At 50.4% G+C, this 22,290-nt stretch overlaps 1 protein-coding gene across 4 annotated transcripts in view; it reads right to left on the reverse strand.

The window, feature by feature from the left end:
• Positions 1-22,290, reverse strand: part of PRRC2A (proline rich coiled-coil 2A) — a 60,850-nt gene that overhangs the window by 18,810 nt on the left and 19,750 nt on the right. For 2 of the 4 annotated variants that reach the window (XM_083352613.1, XM_083352614.1), the window contains exons 2-16: positions 22,044-22,210; positions 21,612-21,789; positions 21,398-21,497; positions 16,277-16,349; positions 15,999-16,142; positions 15,725-15,861; positions 15,524-15,603; positions 14,441-14,580; positions 14,233-14,323; positions 11,636-11,864; positions 8,982-9,396; positions 5,330-5,553; positions 4,340-4,706; positions 2,808-3,018; positions 112-2,193 (exon numbers count right to left, since the gene is read on the reverse strand). In XM_083352613.1, the coding sequence (XP_083208739.1) occupies positions 112-2,193; positions 2,808-3,018; positions 4,340-4,706; positions 5,330-5,553; positions 8,982-9,396; positions 11,636-11,864; positions 14,233-14,323; positions 14,441-14,580; positions 15,524-15,603; positions 15,725-15,861; positions 15,999-16,142; positions 16,277-16,349; positions 21,398-21,497; positions 21,612-21,789; positions 22,044-22,155 (4,583 nt within the window). In that variant the 5' untranslated portion in view covers positions 22,156-22,210. Of the gene's footprint in view, positions 1-107; positions 2,194-2,807; positions 3,019-4,339; positions 4,707-5,329; positions 5,554-8,981; positions 9,397-11,635; positions 11,865-14,232; positions 14,324-14,440; positions 14,581-15,523; positions 15,604-15,724; positions 15,862-15,998; positions 16,143-16,276; positions 16,350-21,397; positions 21,498-21,611; positions 21,790-22,043; positions 22,211-22,290 lie in introns of all 4 variants that reach the window. The other 2 variants (XM_083352611.1, XM_083352612.1) reach the window with 1 other exon arrangement.

A 22,290-nucleotide genomic window follows, 5' to 3' on the forward strand; every position in this document is an offset into this window, starting at 1 on the left:
GCTTTGCTGTGGGCTCTCCTCTCAACCGCCTCACCTAATGTAGGATTCATCTCCCACCCACCCTTCTCACAAGGTTTTACCACCCCACCCCCACCCCTCCCCAGGACTTGCCTGCGATTCTTGGGAGAGGGCCAGCTTCTTTTATCCCCTCCGCTGCGACCGCTGCCGCTCCCTCCACGGCCAGCTTTGCCTCCTCCTCCCCCCGGGCCAGGGTTGGCGCGCCGGTTCTGTCGGTCCATGCCAGGCCGTTGGCTGGAGAAGCTGCGTTTGGACATTTCCTTCTTCTGGGCTAAGCTGAGCTCATTGGTAGAGGGACGCCCCCCGACGGAAGGCACGGTGGAGCAACCCCCTTTCAGGAAGGCCGTGGGGGGAGGCCCGCCGGGCGCCGGCTCTTTCTCCCCGCCGCCACGGCGCTCTGTGAAATCACTGCTCTCCGAAGCCGTCTCCCACTCCTCATTGGCCTGGTCAGAGTTCTGGTTGGACAAATCCGGAGACTTTGTGCCAGCCGCTCTACGGGCAGTCGTTTCCTCTGGGACGGAGATGGAAGGTGCCGGGGAGAAAGGCTGACCCGCCCTCTGCTCACCGTTGAGTCGGGCCGCGTTCTCCCGTTCCTGTTTCAGCCTCCGGAATCGAGGTGGCTTGTCCTGTTGCTGAGAACGGCCGTGGCGCCGGCGCCGAGGTGGTCGGTCAAAGCCACGATCAGAGTTGGGGCCCAGGGGAGTTTGTTTAGGGGAGGCTTGAAAGCCGCCGGGATCTTCAGGGGTCATCGGGGGAGGTCCCGAGGGTGCTTTTTCCTTCACTGAAGATTCCAGAGCCACTTCTTGTTGCTTTTCTGATTTCTTGTTGGGTTGGGGCTTAGATGGGGGGCTCCATCCGCCAGGGGGAGCCCGGCCGCCTCCTCGGCCACGACGGGAAGGTACGCCCCGAGGAGTGAAGACACGCCCACTACGGGCTCCGGGATCTGAGAGGCGTGGGGGCATCTTGTCAGCAAATCGAGGCAAACCGGGGGGCTGGGAAGGGGGTGCCGCCGTTGGCGTCATTGGCGGGCCTCGGTTACGCTGGCTAGGGGCTGGTTCTTTGGTCATCTCCTTGTCTGAATGGGCCACATCGCTGGCACTCTCGTGCGTCTCACTTCCTGTCTCAGACCCCCGTTGACGTCGCCGTTTCGGGATCTCTTCATATTCGGATCCTTCACTCCGCGTCTCGCTGGTGTTGCGAGGACGGAAATTGGAGCCGGGCCCCGTAGATTTACCAGGCCCATCATCAAGTCGATAGAAGGGCTCACGGTAGCTACGGAACTCTCGGCTTCTTCCCCGGCCACCTCGACCACGGCCACTGTAAGCACCTCGGAAGCCCCGTCCTCGGGCAAAATACTCTCCTCGCCCCCTTGCCCGGCCACGGCCAGCATAGCCACCACGCTCGTAAGGGCCTTCTCGTCGCCGCCGGTTTGGCGACAGTGTGCCCTGTTGCTGCTGCTGCTGCTCTTTGGGGGGCATCACTGTTCCACCGTTGACCACTGGCTTGGCTTTGTTCTCCTTGCCCGGTTTTGGAGACTCTTTAGATAGTTCTGGCTTACTACTCACTGCCTCTCCACTCTCCTTGGCCTTTCCTCCAGTACGCGCATCGTCAGCTTCATCTTTTATCTCCTTAGGGGGTGGCGGTTTCTTAATGGGTCCAGCTCGGCGTGGAGTCTTGTCTCCAGAAATGTCTTCAATTTTTCGGCTGCTGCCAGGACGAGGACCCCAACGTGTCTCTGTTTTGGGCTCACGCCGTGGCTGCTTATGGAATTCATGCTGCTGCCGCGGGGTCTTTTCAACCCGCCGTATGATTTCTTCTTTGACCGGGGTCTCCTCTTTTGGCTGTTCAGGAGGAGGCTTTTTAGCTACTATGGGACGAATGACCAGAGGCTCCACCGATTTGACCTCTTCTGGGAGGTCACGATGGAGCAACTGTGGTTCATCTTCACTTTTGCGAGGCGTCTGGATTTGGGGCTCTGGGCGTCCATTTCTGTTCACTTCTGCCGGTGATGCCAGAGGCATGCTAGCTTGCCAGGGCCCTCCTGGCCGTGGGGACTCGTCCATGGGGAAGCGATGCAATGGTGTAGGGTTGCCATTTTCTGAGAAACCCTGGTAGTTCCCCATGTATGGCTGAGGGGTGACAGCATCACGGAGGCGAACAGGCGGTGTCTCACTCCTGAAAAAGTCATCAAGTACATGTTCTATTACAGAAGTCAATTAAGTGGTTGATTTCTGTAATAAAAGCAGCATATTCAGTAGTACACGAGAAACTGCTCTAAGCTCGATTGTAAAAAACCTCAATTTTTGTCACTGAATTGTCTGGAATGTCTTGCCTGAGTCAGCTGTCCCAGCCATTAACTTCCAGAGTTTCAATTATAGCTTAATTTCTGCGGACCTCACTCCAGGTTTAGAAGGCGTGTATAAGCGCACTAGTGTGCCTCTTGTCTCTGTCACGTTTTGAATTTCTTATTTTGTTTGTTCAAATTTATAATTTCTGTTTTGACAAATAATTTTTTTTTTTAAAAAAGGAGCGGCCTCAAGCCGGGCCATCTGCCTTCTCCTCATCAACTCTCCTGTTTCATGCAAGAGGTGTAAGGAAGAGGAATGGAGATTCAAAAACTGATGTCTTTGGGGATGAGGCATACAAGTGTGAATTTCCTTCATTTCCCGATGTGGTTCCAATAACAAAAAAAATCAAGTTACTGTACAAGGCAGGATTATTAATTTATCTGCCTCCCTCATTCCTGCATCCAAGCAGCCCCCCCCCAAAATCTTCTCAAGGTTCCTCACCTTAACCCTTTCTCCTCTTCATCCTGTTGTCGAAGTGATCCTGCCGGAGACCGTGAGTCGACGCTAGGAGGGGCATTGGTGAAGACATCTCCAGCCCAGGCTAGTTTGGGATCAACAGGTGGCGTTCCACGCTCGCGAAGGATGGGAGGATGGCGGTCAAACTGCTCTGAGTTGGAGCCCCCGCTGTCTGATCGCTCACGGGGCAGAAGACCTGAGGGGAGAGAAAGGGCAGCAGCTGTACACAAGTCAGATCTAATTCCACGTGTAGTCTTCTAAATCAGCGGTCTCCAACCTTTCCGGCTTTGACAGCTGGTGGGCGGGGGGGATTCCACGTGGGTGGTGGGTTGAGCTCGTGCACCTCCTTTTGTGCAAGTGGCGGGAACCTGTGCCTGCAGCTCACGCAAATGGAGCCCCGTGCGCATGCTCACCTGCTGTTGTGGCCCCGACCCGAGCCTGTCCTAACCGAGGAAGAGGACTCTGAGGATGATGGGGAGGAACTGGCAAGGCCTCCCTCTCCAGGACCCTCCCCCCTGGCAAGGCCTCCCTCTCCAGGGCCCTCCTCTCTGGCAAGGCCTCCGTCTCCAACTGAAGGCCGACAGGAGCAGCCTGTAATTAGCCAGGCTGGGAATGAGCCCGAACAGCTGCAGCAGATACAGACTAGCGAAGATGAATCATGGCTAGACCCCCGAGAAAGATGCAGGGCCAAGTGTATACAGCAGCGTAGGAAGAGTAGGAGGGCCAGGGATTAGCTGAGTCACTGAGCCACACCCCACAAGGTACAAAAGGGTGTGTGGTTGCTCTCAGAACTTTGTGACGAACAATAATTCAAACAGCTTCTGGTCACGTCTTTGAACCTCAAGTCGGATTTTTCTACCTGTGTGAAACCCTGGTCTGGATTTGTGACAACGCATATTCACTTCTGCTTTTGGTTTGCTTGCCTGGACTTCCTTGGATTAATTGTTTGGCAGTTATCTCATTTCAGCGAACGTTTGAGATAACTAGCTTATTTTTGGCTGAATGGGTATCTTGCTGCCAAGGCTTTATCGGACAGCAATTATATTGTATTATAAAGAATTAACCCTTGTGAATCGTGTCTGTTTGTAGCTTGAGGGAGGGGGAACAGAACACCTGCTATATGTGCAAGTGGACCTGTACGTATACGTACCCGTTGCTTCTGTGGCCCGATAGCGAACTGCAGCCTGGGGGTTGGGGACTCCCCGTTTTAAATCCAATCACTGCACCACGATCCGTGTGGCGCAGTGGTTAGAATGCAGTACTGTGGGCTACTTCGGCTGACTGCCGGCTGACTGCAGCTTGGCAGTTCCGATTCTCACCAGCTCAGGGTTGACTCAGCCTTCCATCCTTCCGTGGTGGGTAAAATGAGGACCCAGGATGCTGAGGGGCGATAAGCTGACTCTGTAAACCGCTTAAAGAGGGCCGTAAAGCACTGTGAAGCGGTATATAAGGCTAAGTGCTATCTTCCATCGGATTTAGCTTACCCACAAATCAACTTTGGTCGCACTGGTACATACCAGAGGGGTGTACACCAGGAGGATAAAAATCCATAGGGGGACGGCCCTGCATCATGCGTGGGTCCATGTAAGGTGGGATCATCATCCAGCGAGGGTCAAAGTTTATCTGAGGCATTGGCGGAGGCCGTCCAATGGAGCCTGGGTAGATGCCTTTGGGTGGAGCCTGCTGTGCCTGAGGGGGTGCCGACGGCTGCTGCTGCTGTCCAGGTGGCCCCGCCTGAGGATGAACGTTGCCCGAGGGGCCCATAGGGGCCAGAGGAACACCTGATGCCTGCTGCTGGGTAGAGGAAGACAATGGAGGCTGGACCTGGCTTTGCTGTTGCTGCTGCTGCTGCTGCCACTGCTGCTGCTGTTTCAGCAACTGCTCCTGGGAGGGTAATGAAAGCATCTTTTAATACATGGCCCTCAACAGCTGCTCCTAACCAGAGCCTGTCAGACCTGCCGTCAAACCGCTTTGCTTCACTTTGATGGCAGCCTCCCATAAACTGTGGGGCGAGTTGGGAGGATACAGGAAGGGGGAATGACAGGAGCCGGAGGTGCCAACCAGACACACCAAGGATGCCAGCCTGGGAAAGGCATGCGAACGCCCATGAAAGAGGTGCCAAAATGTGGAATTGTTACCAAAACACCTAGTCTGAACTTTACTGGGTACCACCAAGATGACCAGGGCGGGGGGGGGGGGCAGAGGAGGGGGTGGTGGACCTGGGAGAAGTGAAAATCACCGGGTTTATGCTGGATTTCCTTTAGGTCTGGCTTCGCTAGGCTGTAACTGCTCAGCTTTGGTAAAAGTATATCTTCGGCTACAAGTGGAGGTGAGGTTTCTTTTTTCCCCCTTCCTAAATGCCCAAGTTGGGACAGGTCTGATAGAGCTCCTACTTGGACAAGCAACTGCTAGTAGCTGTGAGGACATCAGCAGGCACCAGATCCTTAATCAGAGCTCCACCTAACAAGCTCTGCTGGCTGTTTCTTCTCCGGCATCTCACACTCTACCTGCTGTTGGCGCTGGAATCGAGGTGGCAAGGACTTCTGATATTTCGAGTAGCCGAGGGTCTGGGCCGGGATGGGCTGGCGCGCTGGGAGAACCACCTCTCCCTTGGGCTCCACCTTGGCAGCAATGGGCACTGCTGGAAGGACAGGTCCAGGTAAGGCTGGCTGCTCTTCCCTCACTTCTGGAACTTCCTTGGGAGGAGGGGGTGGAGTCACAGGGGGCTCAGCTGTGGTGGGACAAGATGGGAAAGACAGGAACAAGTCGGTTGCAGAGTCCCACACACACTGACCTGTAACCAGTGATGGGGAATGTATGACTCGCATCATGGATGATCACGCCGTGTCGTTTTGGGTGACACGACCCACGCCTCTGGATTCTCTGGAAGCCATGCAAGAGGGCCCTGCTCTTGAGCGGCCTCTGGAGCCTCCCCCCCAAAAAGTGCTTTCCTGCTTCTTTTGGAGTTACAAGGTCAACTCAACAGCATTCTCCAGCTTCCAGGCCTCCTGACGCCTTAGACAGGCATTTTGAAAAAAATTTTTTACAGCTATGTAAGAATTTATTTAATAAATTTAAATAATTTAATTCCAAGTTGCTATTCTGTTATGAATTGGTGCTCTCTTATGGAGTGAGTAAGTGTGTGTGTGTGTGTGTGACACACCAGCAGACTCAAGTTAAGCATTTTCTGAGTTTTTGATTGCTGAGCTCAAAAGGTTCATCGTCACTGATTTATCATCATCATCATCATCATCTTAGCCATAGTCTATCCACTGCAAGATGATGGCCTCTTCCGCATGTTTCCAATCAATGCCACTGACCCATAAGGTCCTTAACTTTTCAACATAAGTTTCTCACTTGTTAAAAAATAAATAAAATAAGATTTTTCCCCCCTGTATTGGTATTAAGGTGAGCTTTCCTACTCCTGCATTGTTATTCAATGAAGCCTTGGTGGAGCAGTGGGCTAATGCCTCCTTAAGTAACACCAGCTGCCTGCAATTAGTGCAGGTTCGAGTCCCACCAGGCTCAAGGTTGACTCAGCCTTCCATCCTTCAGAGGTAGGTAAAATGAGGACCCAGATTGTTGGGGGCAATTAAGCTGACTTTGTAATAATGCCGCTTGGGGGTGTGTGAAAGCCCTAATAAGCAGGCATATACATAGAATGAAGGCTACTGCTAAGCTTGTAATCCGCCCTGAGTCTTCAGAGAAGGGCGGGATATAAATGGAATTAAAATAAATTTAAAAAAATATATTCATTTAAATCTTTCTTGATCATTATCGAGAGGTTTGCAAACTGGCCGTTTGATGTTACTTTTTTTAAATTCAAAACCTCGTGATGCAGGATGGCTTGTGAGATATCCCAATTGAGTAAAATGTCCAAATTAAGTAAAATATAATCCTGTTCCCTCAGACCAGGGAACCAGCCCAGCGTTGCCAGAAACAGGTCATACATTGGATTTGGGAGAGGTCTTTTTTAAAAAAAAATTGGAGAGAATTCATATGCAGTCAGTGAGAGTATTAGGAAGAAAAAGCAAGACCTTGCTCCTCAAATCAGCTATGCATCGGCTATCAAAATCTGAGAGACCTTTCCTATTTCTTTTCTCCGCTTCTGAGCACAAAGCTAAAAGACTGATTGATAATGCCTTCTGTCATGTCCTTTACTAACTAGCATCTCCATTGCATTGCAAAAGATTTTGAGGGTTTCTTCTACAAGCAGTCTTAGCCAACCTCTATGTGCATTTAAAAACCAAAAGCAGAGTCTTACTAGCTGGGAACGATGGAGAATTGTAGTCTTAACACACTAAAAGATGCCACTTTGTGAATGGCTGCTCTGGAAAATGCTTGTTGCCAATACTCTCCGGCAAGAGTGGGAGCTGCTGTGAAGAAGGGGGTCAGGGAGGCAACGAGATCCTGCGCTATTGGTGGGCAACTAAGGGGGCGAAAGAAAACCCCCGAAGGAGGAGGAAGGAGAATGATCCTTGCTCTACTCTAGGGGTGTCAAACTCAATTTCATTGAGGGCCGCATCAGCATTGCGGTTGCCCTCAGGGGGCCGGGTGGGCGTGGCCTACTGGGTGGGCGTGGCTAGAGTGCGTATGGCCTACTGGGTGGGCGTGGCCAGCTATACATCGTTCGCATCAAGGGTGCCTATGGGGGCCTGGGCAGGAGTGGGACAGATCTGAGGGTCTCTGGCAGAAGGAGGGTCTCTGGGCCAGGGCCAAGGCAGTGGGGGCCATTCCCTCACTGTTTCCAGGATGGCTTCCCGGGCCACATGAAACCACTTTGCGGGCTGGATCCGGCCCCCGGGCCTTGTATTTGACATGTCTGCTCTACTCACTCTGCCCGGATTTTACTTAATCTGAAATTTATATCAAGCCAAATATTCCAAATTTTATTTCTACTGATTCAAACCAGGACTGCTGGAATATGATCCTTGTTTCCAATTTGGAAAAAAAGAACACTTCCCCCCACCCCAAAGATTAAAATACAAAACACCAAAATATGTTAAAAAATGATCCCCCCCCGAAAAAGACATTAACAAAACAAAAGTGTATTTTTTAAAAAAAAAAAACCTAACACATATACACATAACATCCTCCCTAGTTGAATGCATATTAGTATAATACAGCCATGTTGGTTTTCCCACCCCTTGCCAGACAGGCCAAAAATACTTTTAAACAGTTAAAACTACTAAATCTACAATTTACAATCTGTTATACCCTATAAACTATATTATTAATTAAGTGGTTAACAGGAAAAAAACCTCCAATAATAACAAAGATTGTTACATAAAAAATATAAAAGCAATAAAAATTGTGAACAGTGATAAGAGAAAGACGGGGTAGAAATTCCAAAACCCTGTTATCACTTCCCCCCCCCATTTTGCCACACACTGTATACATCTTGATGGCAATTCCAGTGACCCTTTGCCTAGCCCAGGGCTAGGCAACCTTGGCTCTTTTATGACTCGTGGACTTCAACTCCCAGAATTCCTGAGCCAGCCATGCTGAGGGGAAAGGGAGAGGTTTCCAAGCTGAGCCATGCTGGCTCAGGAATTCTGGGAGTTGAAGTCCACGAGTCATAAAAGAGGCAAGGTTGCCTACCCATGGCCTAGCCCACAGGTCGGCAACCCTCAGCTCTGGAGCCGCATGCGGCTCTTTCAGCCTTTTCCCTGCGGCTCCCAGTCCTCCTCTGCCATTTGCATGGGGGAGAGAGAGAGAGAGAGAGAGAGAGAGAGAGAGAGAGAGAGAGAGAGAGAGAAACTCGCGCTTCCCTTCTCTCTCTGTGTGTGTAAAAAAGAGTTGCCTCATGCTGTTCTTGGAGAAGCTGACAAGTTTACTGGGTGGGGCTCCTGCCTTTGCTGCGTCTCCACAGGAAGCAGCAGAAAGCAGGGCAAGAGAGCCAGCCCAATGTGTGTCAGCTTGCCAGGTGAGCAGAAAATCAGAGAGGAGGAGGGGGGGGGGAGAGAGAGAGAGAGAGAGGGAGGGAGGGGGAGGGAGGGAGAGAAAGAGAGAACGCCCACGGGCTTTGCGGCTCCCAGTGTTTTTTTTTCTTCCTGTGGGAAACAGGTCCAAGTGGCTCTTTGAGTGTTTAAGGCTGCCGAACCCTGGCCTAGCCTCTCAGATATGCTTTTCTAACACTGACAGGAAGAAAAAGGTTACCAAGAGCAGCCGAGTCCAAGTTGATCCCATTGCTGCTGTTGCCGGCCCCGTCGCTGAAACCGGCAGCAGCGTTGTGAGGCTTGTTAGCCAGAACCAGCTCCTCTTTTTTTTCTTCCGGGGAGACTGGGGCAGCCAGTGGACTGGGGGGCACCGGGGTGGGAGGGGCCGGAGGAGCAGGAGACTCTTTGGGAGGCTCCGGCTTCAGACGCTTGTCAGGAGTGCCAAATTTCTCGTCCAGGCGCTTGAGCTTCTCGGCACAGGCAGCTCGCCGTTCCTCTTGCATGCGCCGTTCCTCCTCCTCCCTCCGACGTCGGGCACGCTCCACCGCGGCAGAAATCTCCGTCGAGGACTGCTTTCGGCGCTGGCGCCAAGCTTCGTCTTCATCCTCAGGAGGAAGTGGCCGCAGTGGGCGGTCCTGGAGGGAAGAAACTACCTTAAGACTCAAAAGCTGCTCCCTCAATTAAACTGTGTGTGTGTGTGTGGGGGGGTTTGGGGGGTGGGGAAGGAAAGGGATCATTCCCGATTAAGCACCGCAGTGGAAATTCAAATGAGAGGTTTTGACGCGCAGGTCCCTTAAGCCACGGCTTTTCAACGAGTGGTACGGGTACATGTGGTACATTGGCACCTGGCAGATGGTAAACGACCATCCTAGAAAAGTGGTAGCAGGGGAGGGGAACGAGCCGAACCGGCAGCAGCACCGCACAAGCCTGAGCAGTCACTAATCAAACAGTTGTAACTCGAGGACTACCTGTACATCACTTTTTTCCCTTTTTTTTGGTCATCAGGTTTTTGACACCTTGCTAGGCAACTGGTGCTACTCGGATGTTGCCATATCTTAAAACTGGCACAATGGGTGAAAAGGTTGAAAAGCCCTGCCTTAAGCCCCTTGTGCCTCTGTTTATGAAAAAGCAGCCCTTGCCTTGTTGCACAATAAAGCAGCAACAAACTATGACCCTGGTTGCTTAGTGACTGAAATTACGATGCATCCCCAAAAACTCGGATTCGAATTTCTGATGGCTGCCCCCCCCTCTGGTCACGTGACTGCATTTTGGGTGCTTAGAAAACAGTCATCCTGCGGTCATCAGGCTGCAATTCACGGGGTTTGGTGGAAACAGGTTTACGTCCAGTTTTCAGCGGGAAAAAAAAAAGTCCATTGTGAACAATAGGTTTGCTTTACAATTGTGTTCACTTAATGATAAAGAAGTTCTAAAATTGGGTGTGATCACGTGATAACCACACCTAATAACGGCACGACTTAATAGCATAATTCTAGGCTCAATTACAGTTGTAAGTCGAGGACTATGTAGAGCAGGAGTGTCAAACTCAATTTCATTGAGGGCCGCATCAGCATTGCAGTTACTCTTGAGGGGCCAGGGTGGGCGTGGCCTACTGGTTGGGCATGGCCAGCTCTACATTGTTCGTGTTAAGGGTGCCTATGGGGGCTGGGCAGGAGTGGGACAGATCTGAGGATCTCTGGCAGAAGGAGATGGGACTGGGGCAAGTGCCGAGGCATGGTCCACTGGAGGAGCCTCACTGATCCTCTCAGGCCATGCGGGGGGGGGGGGGGGGGAAGAGGCTGGATGGTGATGCGGAGGTCAAATGCCCAGCCTAGCCCTCAAGCACCCGCAGCACTAAGCCCACCCCCACCTCCCCAAGAGGGTGCCCAGCTGCTGTGCTTGCTCTCCTTAGTCAGGTTGCTCATGATGGGTCCTCTCCATGTGAGGAGACCTGGCTTTGTATCCAAAGCTTCCTTAGCAATAGGATGGAAGACCACCCAGGTTAAGCCAGGAGGAGGGGGCAAGGGGATGGTGAAAGGGCAGCAGGGAAGGACGAAGGCAGGACTTCCCTCAGACCTTCCCTCTCCTTCCTTCCTTCCTAAGAACAGTGATAAGAAAATATTTGAGATGAGGGAGGGAGAAAAACAGGAAAGAAATGCAGCTGGGGAAGTGTCATCCTTCATGAGGAATGAAGAAATATACCATTGCCTGGAAGTGGCCAGCACATGACCCTCTCCTCACAGCACTGAGAGGCTGAGCCAGTGGCACAAGCCTGAAGAGAAGCACAACACTGCCCAGCCCCTAGCCTGCCCGAAGAAGGCAGGGCCATGTGCTGGCCACTTCCAGGCGATGGTGCATTTCTTCATTCGTCACAAAGGGTGATACCTCCCTAGCGTGCACCCAGGGGGCGGGGCCGATGCGGTAGGGGCCGGTCCCTCACTGTTTCCAGATGGCCTTGTGGAGCTAAGACTGAATGTGTTTCAGCATAGATGACCACCACAAAATTGTACCTTGGCTCCTGGCCGGCCTGGGCTGGAGCCAAGGCAGCGGGGGCCGTTCCCTCACTGTTTCCAGGATGGCTTCACGGGCCACATGAAACCACTTCGCGGGCCGGATCTGATGTAGAGCAAGGGGCGTCACAACTGCCAGCCCGCGGGCCAGTTTCGTCATACCGTAGCCGCGCTCGCCCCATTGCCGGCAATGCAAAAAAGAGTCGCGGCACATCACGTGATGTGGTGAGTTTGACACCCGTGGTGTAGAGCTTTGTCTCCTTAGTCCTTTCCCCACACATTACACCCTTCGGTTTAAGACAGAAGCACAATCCGGTCTACGTTCTTAATCCCTGGAGAGGCAATGGACGACCCTCCACTGACTCACCGGGAAATCGTTGGGCTGTCCCCAGCTGCCCCTGTTTGGGGGTGGAGGGGGCGGAGGAGGCGGTGGACGGACGGCAGGGGAAGGGGGCGGCAAGTCTTTGGCGCCCTCCGCAGGACGCGTGTTTTCAGTCCAGGCTGTTTTCACAACAGATTGATCCTCTTTTGGAGTTCCAGCTTTCTTTGCCTCGGCGCCCGAGGACTGGGTTTCAGGACCAGAAGTTTCATCATGACTACAAAGAGATAAGAGGGAACAGTAAAACAGAGCTCTGGAGATGGTGTGCACACCGGGCATGCCCAGTTTAGTGAAAAGGAGGAGCAAGGGGAGGGGGGGGCACGATGGGATGGCAGTGTTCATATCCGGGAGGCTGCCGCAAAGAATTGGGGGGGTGGGGTGTTGTCGATCTATTCTCCAAAGCGACCGAAGGCAGGACAAGAAGCACTGGAGGGAAACTAATCAAGGAGAGGAGCAACCTAGATACAGGTAGTCCTCGATTTACAACACTCCACTCAGTGACCATTTGAAGTTACAACGGCACTGGAAAAAGTGGCGTATGACCCATTTTTTCACACTTACGACCGGTGGCAGCATCCCCAGGGTCGCGTGATACAAAATTCAAATGCTTGACAACCGACTCATATTTATGACGGTTGCAGTGTCCTGGGGGGGTCCTGTGATCCCCTTTTCTGACCGGATTCACTTAACAACCGTCTTTTACTAATTTTAGCAGCTGCAGTCATTCACTTAACAAAATGTGGCAAGAAAAGCCGTAAGCTGGGGCAACGCTCAACCAATTTCTCACGCAGCAACGTACATTTTGGGCTCAATTGTGGTCATAAGTCGAGGACTGCCTGTATGAGGAGAAATTTTCTGACAGTGAGGACAATTCATCAGTGGAACGGCCTGCCTTCAGAAGCTGTGGGTGCTCCATCACTGGAGGTTTTTAAAAGAGACTGGACAACCACTTGGTCTGAAATTTGTATAGGGCATGGGTCGGCAACTCTGGAGCCACATGCGGCTCTTTCAGTCTTCTCCTGTGGCTCCCAGCCATTTGAAGAGACAGAGGGGTGGTTACACTTCCCTTCTCTCTCTGTGTGTGTAACTCACACCGTTCTCCGAGAAGCTGACAAGCTTATTGGGTGGGGCTCCTGCCTTTGCTGCGTCTCCACAGGAAGCAGCAGAAAGCAAGGCAGGAGAGCCAGCCCAATAAGAATGTGTCTCAGCTTGTCCGAGAACAGCGGGAAGCCAGCTTGCCAGGTGAGCAGAAGATCGCAGAGAGGGGGAAGAGAAAGAGGGAGGGAGAGAACTCATGCACAGCAGCCTCTATTTATTTTTAATTAAACTCTTCAATCAAGTTTCCCCCCTCGCGTGCGGGTGCGTGAGTTCTGCGGCTCACAGTGTTCCCCCCCTCTGGGACATGGGTCCAAGTGGCTCTTTTGAGTATTTAAGGTTTCCAACCCTTGGTATATAGGGCCATGGTGGCAAACCTGTAGCACGCAGAGCCCTCTCTCTGGGCATGCACCCCATCGCCCCAGTCCTAGGCCATCAGCTGGGTTTTATAAAACGTTTTCGCTTTAGGCCTCTGCTGCTGTGTGCAAAAAAAAAAAGTTCAATCAATTTTAACTTCTCGTGGGGAAAAAAAAAGATCTCGCAAAGTTGGAATTGATTGAACTTTTTAGTCCCACCCAGTCTGCCATTACCCCGCAGTCACGCCCACCCAATGGGCCACACAACGGGCCACTCCCACCCGGCACCTGACGATACATAAGAGGGTTTTGGGTTGCACTCGGTCTCTAAAAGGTTCGCCATCACTGGTGTAGGGTTTCCTGCTTGAACAGAGGGTTGGACTAGAAGACCTCCAAGGTCCCTCCCCACTCTCGTTATTCTGTTATTCTCTTTGCAGCTGGGGCAACCAGGTGCTGGTGATGACCTATAAAGCCCTAAATGGCTTGGGTCCGGGTTATCTGAGGGAACACCTGCTGCCGGCATCAAGCTCCCTTCGTCCAGTGCGCTCACACAGGGAGGGTCTTCTCAGGGTGCAGCCGGTAAGAGACTGCCGGCGGACAACACCCAGGGATAGGGCCTTCTCAGTGGGTGCGCCTGCCCTTTGGAACCAGCTGCCAGTGGAGCTGAGGACCGCCCCCGACCTCCGTTCGTTCCGCCGGGACCTGAAGACCTGGCTCTTCGAGCTCTCTGGCCCAGGCTGAGAATTTTAATTTTAATTTTAACTGGGGTTTTATTTGTTCAGGGACGGATATAATTTTTTTAAATCTGTTTTTAACTTTTGTATTTTTTGTTTTAACCACCCTGTAAACCGCCCTGAGTCCTTCGGGAAAGGGCGGTATATAAATATAATAAAATAAATAAATAAATAAATACAAGAAGAGTTTTGACTCAAGTAAGTCTTCAGATGCAGCCACCTTGGACCGATTTTCCTTGGATCTCACACACGGCCGAGGGCTGCATCTCCAGTGTCAAATATGAGTAGAGGTACTTAAAAAAAGACAAGCCACCACCTTCTTTCCTACAGAACTGATAGCCCAGGGGACCAGTTCATGGGGAAACCCATGCCATCGGTTACCGCACTGCCCAATTTTTACCGGCTTTCAGTAATTTCTTCATCGGACTCTTTTCCGTCTTCTTCGTCACTGAATTTTAGCTTCTCAGTGTAGTCCACTTCTTCGTGGGCTCCTGGCGAGAGAGGAGGGGAGAGAGAATGAGACCGAAATGCCAGCGCGCCCCTGGAGGGTTGGAAACAAAAAAAGGCCTAATCCAGCAACCGTTATGTGATCCTTCCCTCCAGTTTACCTGCCCAGCCCTCATCGTTTTCCTGGTCCAACTCATCAAATTCTTTTAGGTCGTCCTGCTTGAGGACGGGGGGCCGGTTTACAGGTTCTGGGGTGCGCGACGGAGGTTGTGCGGGGCGAGGCCCTGGGAGCCGCTGGAACCTGAGAAGGGAAGAAACCGCACGAGAATTTAAGTGCCGCTTCTGCTTTCTGCTAGCAAAAGACATTTGAAACCCAGGAGAAAGATCAAAAGAGTCAATGGTTATCCAAAAGGAGGGGTAGGCAACCTCGGCTCTTTTACGACTCGTGGACTTCAACTCCCAGAATTCCTGAGCCAGCCCGGCTGGCTCAGGAATTCTGGGAGTTGAAGTCCACGAGTCGTAAAAGAGCCGAGGTTGCTTACCCCTGTCCAAAAGCATCTTGAGTATCAGATGTTCTCCCCGCCCATGTAGCGGAGAGGCAACCTTATTTATCGCTAGTGCCTGAGCCACCCCCCCACATTGTAGCTCACGTTTCAAGCCAGACTGTGAATAGACCTGTGAATTCGACCAATTTAGAATTTACCTGCGATACCCATTTAAGTGTTGCTCAATCAGCTGTGTAATTCTTTTATCTGAATACTGGGAGCAAAGTAAGCAATTAGAGAAGTGTGTTTCCTTAACTCAATCATGTCTTTTCCTAGAACTATGTGGCTGCCGCATGAGCCCACAAAAGGGGCAGCTCATTTAAGAAAGCACCCACAGATCGAACAAGTGGCCTCGGGGGGGCCCCCCCTCTGAAACGCGCCCCCCCTTTTCATTGCGGCTCTCAATAGCTGCACACCCCTTTCACTTCTCTGTTAAACAACCCAATCTGGCTTTCTTTTGTTTAAACGATACAACCTTTCTCGGAGTATCTTCATCTGCCTTAACTAGTCTGGAAATTTAAAACAAGTACTTTGATCAAATGGTCCGAACAGTTTCAGAGTCCCCCTTTATTAGACCGTAAGGTTATGCCACGAAGATTTCAAGCATCTCGCTTTTGCTTCTGCCAGAGAGCAAATATCCCCCTCAAGCCACATTCCAAATTCCCTTTACACATAACCCTCCCAACATTCCTGATTTACCTCTGTGCCTCTGCTGTGGGGTAGCGGTAAGGTCCCTGTGGCCCATATGGAGTTGGGAACGGGAGATATGGGGGATACATCTGCAATTGGGTAAAGAAGGAATTCATTACTGGAAAATTCCTCAAACAACCCCCCCCCCCCGAAAAAAATAAAAAATCTTTCTAATGAAGCAAAAAGGCTCAACTTCCACAATATACTTACAAATGGCGGCATCATCCCCCGATAGGGAGGGAATTGAGGCGGGATGCTGGGCTGCATGCTGACACCAGCCCGTCCATCCTCAGGCACCAGTTCCCCGTCGGTGCCCCGCCCACCTCCATCCCGCCAGCTGGTTGCATCTGCAAGAGATTTATCAGAGGAGGGGAAGTAAATGGGAAGAATGGGGGGGGGGGGGGGGGGAAAGAGCCCTTTTCAATGGGTTTACCCGGAAGTAGATGCCTCTTTGCTCCAGACCTCAGAAGCCGCTGTCACTTACTCTGGGGGCGGAGGTTTGGTCCGGGCCCATACGACGCATCGGTAGTGTCCTTTTCTTTGCCAGGTTTGTCCTGGTCGCCAGCCGCCTGCAGGGTCGGAAATTCCTCGCGAGAGAATCGCGACAGTAGGCTTGATCCCTTTCCACCTTGACACCAGGGAAAGAAAAAGATGGTAAGAGACACTCTTGGCGAAATAGCTCCATCCCACAAAAAACGGGGGGGGGGGGGGAGGGTGTGTGTGCGCGCACGCTTTACTTGTATGAGTCGGGGCGTGACTTACCATCGCCTTGTGCTCCATGGGTAACGCTGGCCTGTGCCCAGGACTTTACCCCGCTTGCTACAGTAGGGGAATTCTGAAAGAAGGGGACAGGATGAGAAACACAAACTGAAAACAAAATCTTGATGGCTTCCAATTATCCAGGGGTCTTAACAGTGTAGAGCAGTGGGCTAATGCCTCCTTAAGTAACACCAGCTGCCTGCAATTAGTGCAGGTTCGCATCCCACCAGGCTCAAGGTTGACTCAGCCTTCCATCCTTCCCAGGTAGGTAAAATGAGGACCCAGATTGTTGGGGGCAATTAAGCTGACTTTGTAATAATGTTGTGTGTGTGTGTGTGTGTGTGTGTGTGTGAAAGCCCTAATAAGCAGGCATATACATAGAATGAAGGCTACTGCTAAGCTTGTAAGCTGCCCTGAGTCTTCGGAGAAGGGCGGGATATAAATGGAATTAATTTTTTTTTTTAAAAATCCCAGGGTGTAGATCAGGGGTGTCAAACTCAATTTCATTGAGGGCCGCATCAGCATTGCGGTTGCCCTTAGGGGGCCGGGTGGGTATGGCCAGGGTGGGCGTGGCCTACTGGGTGGGTGTGGCTAGAGTGCGTATGGCCTACTGGGTGGGCGTGGCCAGCTCTACATCGTTCGCATCAAGGGTGCCTATGGGGGCCTGGGCAGGAGTGGGGCAGCTCTAAGGGTCTCTGGCAGGAGGAGGGTCTCTGGGCCAGGGCCAAGGCAGTGGGGGCCGTTCCCTCACTGTTTCCAGGATGGCTTCGTGGGCCACATGAAACCACTTCGCGGGTTGCATCTGGCCCCCGGGCCTTGTGTTTGACATGTCTGGTGTAGATCATAGTTCCTCAACCTTTCTGGCTTTGCGAACTAGCGGAAGGAGGGGGGGGAAAGAAGAGGGGTTGGTTCCGAGCGAGCTGTCAGCAAGCATGTGTACACCCGCAGCTTCATTTGTGCTAGCAGCGTGCGTGCGTGCATGCTCGCTGCTCCATTAAAATGTCAATTTAATGATGGACATACAGGAGCTAGCATGGGATTTCGAGAGTTCAGGATTCATTTGGTTGGGAAAGACTGATCTAGTAGATCACACTGCTTCCTTCAAGAGAATAAATTTTCTAACATCAGGGTTAAGCGTAAAACTGATGTGCTAAAAAAATGTTTTTGGAAAGCAGAAGGGTGAAGGTTAGAATTCTCCAGGAGTTATTACTCAAGCATTCTTGCATCTTGCAATGGCTACTGAGAAACTCAGAGGAATGAATGTGGTTTAGACACAACACTAAACTATGTTCACTTTAACAAAAGATTCAGGCTCATGAGCAACTCCTCGCACTTTGGGGCACACACAGATCAGAAGCCTTGGTTTAGCAAATCCTAGGCGTGCGTTTATATATAACCAGGCACTAAAATGTTTTTTGATTGTATGAGGTGCAAACTGGCTCATTATTGCTCACTACTACACAGGGTGAATCAGGTTGCTACAGTTTGTCCACGTCACCCCGCACACCCGCCCCCCCCCCTGTATAAATTACTGAAACGTGTTCTACGTGGGGCTGCCTCTGAAGCGTACTCAGCAGCTGCAGTTGGGGACTAAATGGTGCAGCTCATCTTTTGGCAGGTAACACTTGCTACATGCACCCCAAGTGGGACTGCAGTTCTCTCTACTGGTTGCCGACAGGCTTCCAGGCCCAAGCCAAAGTACTGATTTTGATTTTACAGCTTACAGGAGGCTTACGTACATGCCCTGCGGGAGATTTGGGAATCAAGAGAGAGAAAGAGGCTGTGGGAAAATATCTCTGCCCAGGTAGTGCCTTTGCTTCTGACCTTTTGGACAGCTGCTGTAACGTAGCTAGCTCAGACAGCTTTGAGGGGTTAACTCTGTTTATTGTGTGCATAACCACAACGATGATGTTGTTTGGATTATGAATTTAACACTAATCCATGAACTGATGACCTTAATGGAAAACAGCACGGACCTTCTTGCTGCATGATACCATTCAGGTATTTGAAATGTACTCTCTAGACACCCTTTTCACCTGTCTGTTCAAAGCAAAACTTTCTCATTTTTAAACATCTCTCTTCATAGAGAAGATCATCTTCACAAAACAGCCTCCCAGGAGTTAAGTGGCCACTGTTTTTGCATTGCTGCCGAGCAATTACATGGACTTGTTCATGTAGTCACCAGAAGCCAAGGTTCTTTGGAAAGAGGGTTTATTTTTACCCATCTCGAGATTCTTTTCGCACATAAAACTACACAGTCCCCCTTACCATTGCTCTGGATTTATTAAAATCCCACTTTTCTGAAATTCGGAATACATTTTGGAATAGCTTTAGCTTCAGTTAAAATCAAGAACTTCAGCATTAGTCACTTCCCTCACTTACCCTCTACTACCTGCTCTTTCCTTGTCTGTCTTTTTGAAACAGAGTTAAACCATCATTTATTTCAAAAAAGAGTTTGATGCAGTAGTGTGACTCGTGAACAACGCTAAGCCATAGCCATATATTGCAATTCACAATGTGTGTGTTGGTGAACATGCTATGCTATACTATGCCAAGCCAAGCCACACTTAATGTTATCCTTACTGCAATTAATAAGGCTCGAAAATAAGCAAGTTTAAACTGATACGATCACAGTTTCTATCAGACTTTCAATCCTTCAAAACTCCCCTTGAATGAACTGAAAATGATGCCTGTAACAACTGAAAAGTTCCAGCACCCTCAAATTAAAAAAAAATCACCCTTTCATAAAATCCCAAAATTGGGTGGTTTATTTTGCCTGCTACACTGAAGTCTAAATACAATTATTTATTCAAGAATAAGCCTGCACAGAAAGCAACCTGTACAGTTCAAATGGAGCGAAGAACAGCCTGCCTTGCTTACATTTTCACTGTAATCAGAGCAGGGTGCAACAAAGAAGTCCTGCTGAAAGATTGCCACCTTCTATCAAGCTCCAATACGTTTTGTCGTTGTTAGTTGCAAAGTCGTGTCTGACCCATCGCGACCCCATGGACACCGCTCCTCCAAGCCTTCCTGTCCTCCACCATCTTCTGGAGTCCATTTAAGCTCACGCCCACTGCTTCAGTGACTCCATCCAGCCACCTCATTCTCTGTCGTCCCCTTCTTCTCCTGCCCTCAACCTTTCCCAGCATGAGGCTCCAATACATAATGGCCGTGAAAAGAAGTGCAAAATCTATGCTGCCTGCACTCTTGCTATTCCTCTTAGTAATAGTAGTAGTAGTCACACCTGGAAAATGCTTTCCAAGACCAGCTGGACTTTCTATCTACTTGTTCTGCAGGATTCTAGTCATCAGTAAAGAAATGCAAATCTACTGATCCAACTTTTTTTTTTCAATTGCCAATTTTCTCCACCTCTGCTCCTGCTGCTTTATTAGGAATGCTACATTCTTTGCAAAAATTGGAATAACTTTTAGGTATTCCCTTCACATTCAAAGCTCCTCAGATTCCTTTAACCTTTTGGCAGGTAAAAAACAGAGGAGAAAGCACCTCTCGAGGCAAAAAATAAATAAATAAAAATTGAAGTTTAAAAAAAAAAAAAAGCAACCCTGATCTTCCTTGCAATTGCACCATGAGCAAGGGAAGAAATGATCTCTTAAGTTCACACATATAATGACAATGAATTGTTCCAATAGCCCACAGGTCTGCAACCCGCGGCTCTGTAGCCACATGCGGCTCTTTCAGCCGTCTCCTGCGGCTCCCAGTCCTCTGCATGTGCAGTCCAAAAAAAAAAAAAAAAGTGGGACTAAAATAGTTCAACCAATCAATTAAAATATGCAGGGTAGGTGCATATCTCGCCTTGTCTCCACTCTTCAGTCAAACCCTGTTTTGCACATGCGCGCACATTTTTTGCGGCTCCCAGTTTTTCCTTTTGTGAGGGAACCGGTTCCGAGTGGCTCTTTCACTGTTTCAGGTTGCTGACCCCTGCAATAGCCCCTGCATGGCAACATGAAAACTCACTGACTGGGAACAACACATGTTGAGAAGAACTCCAGAACATTCTGTTGCCTCTCTGGGCTAAGCAATACCGTGCAGCTCTAAAAATTATCTCTCAAACTGGATACAGTTTTGAGGTGTGCTTGATACTGTGCTCAGAAGGGAACAAGCCTGTCAGTTGGATCAGCAGTTGCTTCCAGTTTAGACAATTTACTTCCAGAAATTCCCCTCCCCCAACACCACCACAGAGAATAGCATAATCTGGAGGAGATCACACAGGCCATAGGGGAGGAAAACAAAGATTGGAGAAATCTTAATTTTCCAGGTTAGGTTCCTAAACCGGTCAATTTGGCACATTCCTTGCGTTGCATTACCTCTCCGGTCAGTTATAGCAGACCCAGTTTTCTGAGACAAAAAAGACCTAACCCCTATCTAAATCTTCTATAGGCCCCGAGGGCTGGCTGAGAATTGATGCCCAAGAGAGAGCTGGTGTAAAATGATCACCTAGGTAGAGCGTGGATGTGCACGCCTGTTCAAATTTATATTCAGTCTTTAGGGAGGCAGAAATTGCAGGAACTGTTTTCAATCGGGTCTTGGCCCAAGTCTTTTTTTTTTCCTGACAAATAACTGCTTCCCAAGGGAGGAAGGGAAAAGTAGTTTACATGGTGGACCAGCGAACGATAAAAAGAGGGAGAGCGGATATATCAAAGATGGACAGAGGGAGGAATAATGAGTAAGAGAGAAGAGGCTACAGTTAGAAATCCCAGATTATTTTTTTTTTTGCCAAATATAGGTTACAACTTAGACAGACATCCCGAGTGCCGCGTAGCAGAGTGAGCGCGTTACTCGTCCCAGCTCCTGCCAACCTAGCAGTTCGAAAGCACGTAAAAATGCAAGTAGAAAAATAGGGACCACTCTGGTGGGAAGGTAACAGCGTTCCGTGCGCCTTTGGCGTCTAGTCATGCCGGCCACATGACCACGGAGACGTTCTCGGACAAGCGCTGGCTCTTCGGCTTTGAAACGGAGATGAGCACCGGCCCCTAGAGTCGGAAACGACTAGCACGCATGTGCGGGGGAACCTTTACCTTTACCTTAGATAGACATAACAGTCCTGGGGAAAAAAAAAGAATCTGGCTGAGTGCTTCCAACCTCCCATTCTTGCCCCAAATTTACCTCGGGGGTTGTTGGGGGTCGTTTCGGTTGGTTTGAGGCAGACGTCTGTGTAGCCGGCGGCGACTGCGATTCCGGCGGCTGAGCTGTCGAGGCATCGGTACTAGAGGGGGGAAAAAAAAGAGGCCCAGAAACAATAATTTTTTTAAAAAAAAGTTAAAACGGTGTAAGCTTGAAAATGGGTACAGACGCCCCAACGGCTTGTGTCTTGTCTTACCTCTTTGGGTCTGGCTGTTCCTGCTTGCTTGCCCATCCTGTCCCGTCTTTCGGCACTAGTGAGACGTTGGGGTCATTGCCTTTGTTCTCCGCTTTTAAGCTCGGCAGATTCGCAGGGGGTGGCATGCGTCGGGCAATGGCAACCTTACCGAGACTCTGCAAGCCATGGCGGGGGGTTACTGCAGGGAAGAGGATTTCAAAGGTTAAAGGCAGCCCCGAGACATCTTTGAGCAGCCGACTGTCCTGATTCACGCCGATTGTCAACCGGACTTTGGTCAATCCCCCAGAGTTAACTGGTTACGGTAAGGGACAGCTGCTCAGGGCGCTGCGAGTACCACATCAGAGCATCAGAGATAAGACCAAGTTCATCATGGCAGCTGCCTCCTCCGTTGAGAGCAGGACTGGGAAGAAGATAACACCCTGGCCGTTTTACCTGTGGGTTTCTGGATCTCTAAGGACTTGCCCTTGTATGTATCAAACAGGTTGAGCGACGAATACTTTTTTCCATCCTTCCCCTTTGCTGTTTGCCCCAAACGATCTGACATTGCGCTGTAAGGTCATTGAGTACGATGGTTCCTCCTGGCTCCCCGCGAAACGTGCCTAGGTTGGACCAGGAAGAAAGGAGACTGAGAGGAAGAAAACCCCATCAACCAGCGGCTATTAAATTTAGTAGCCAGTTG

The sequence above is a fragment of the Vipera ursinii genome (assembly GCF_947247035.1).
Source record: "Vipera ursinii genome assembly, chromosome: 2".
In the NCBI taxonomy this organism is placed as follows: domain Eukaryota; kingdom Metazoa; phylum Chordata; class Lepidosauria; order Squamata; family Viperidae; genus Vipera; species Vipera ursinii.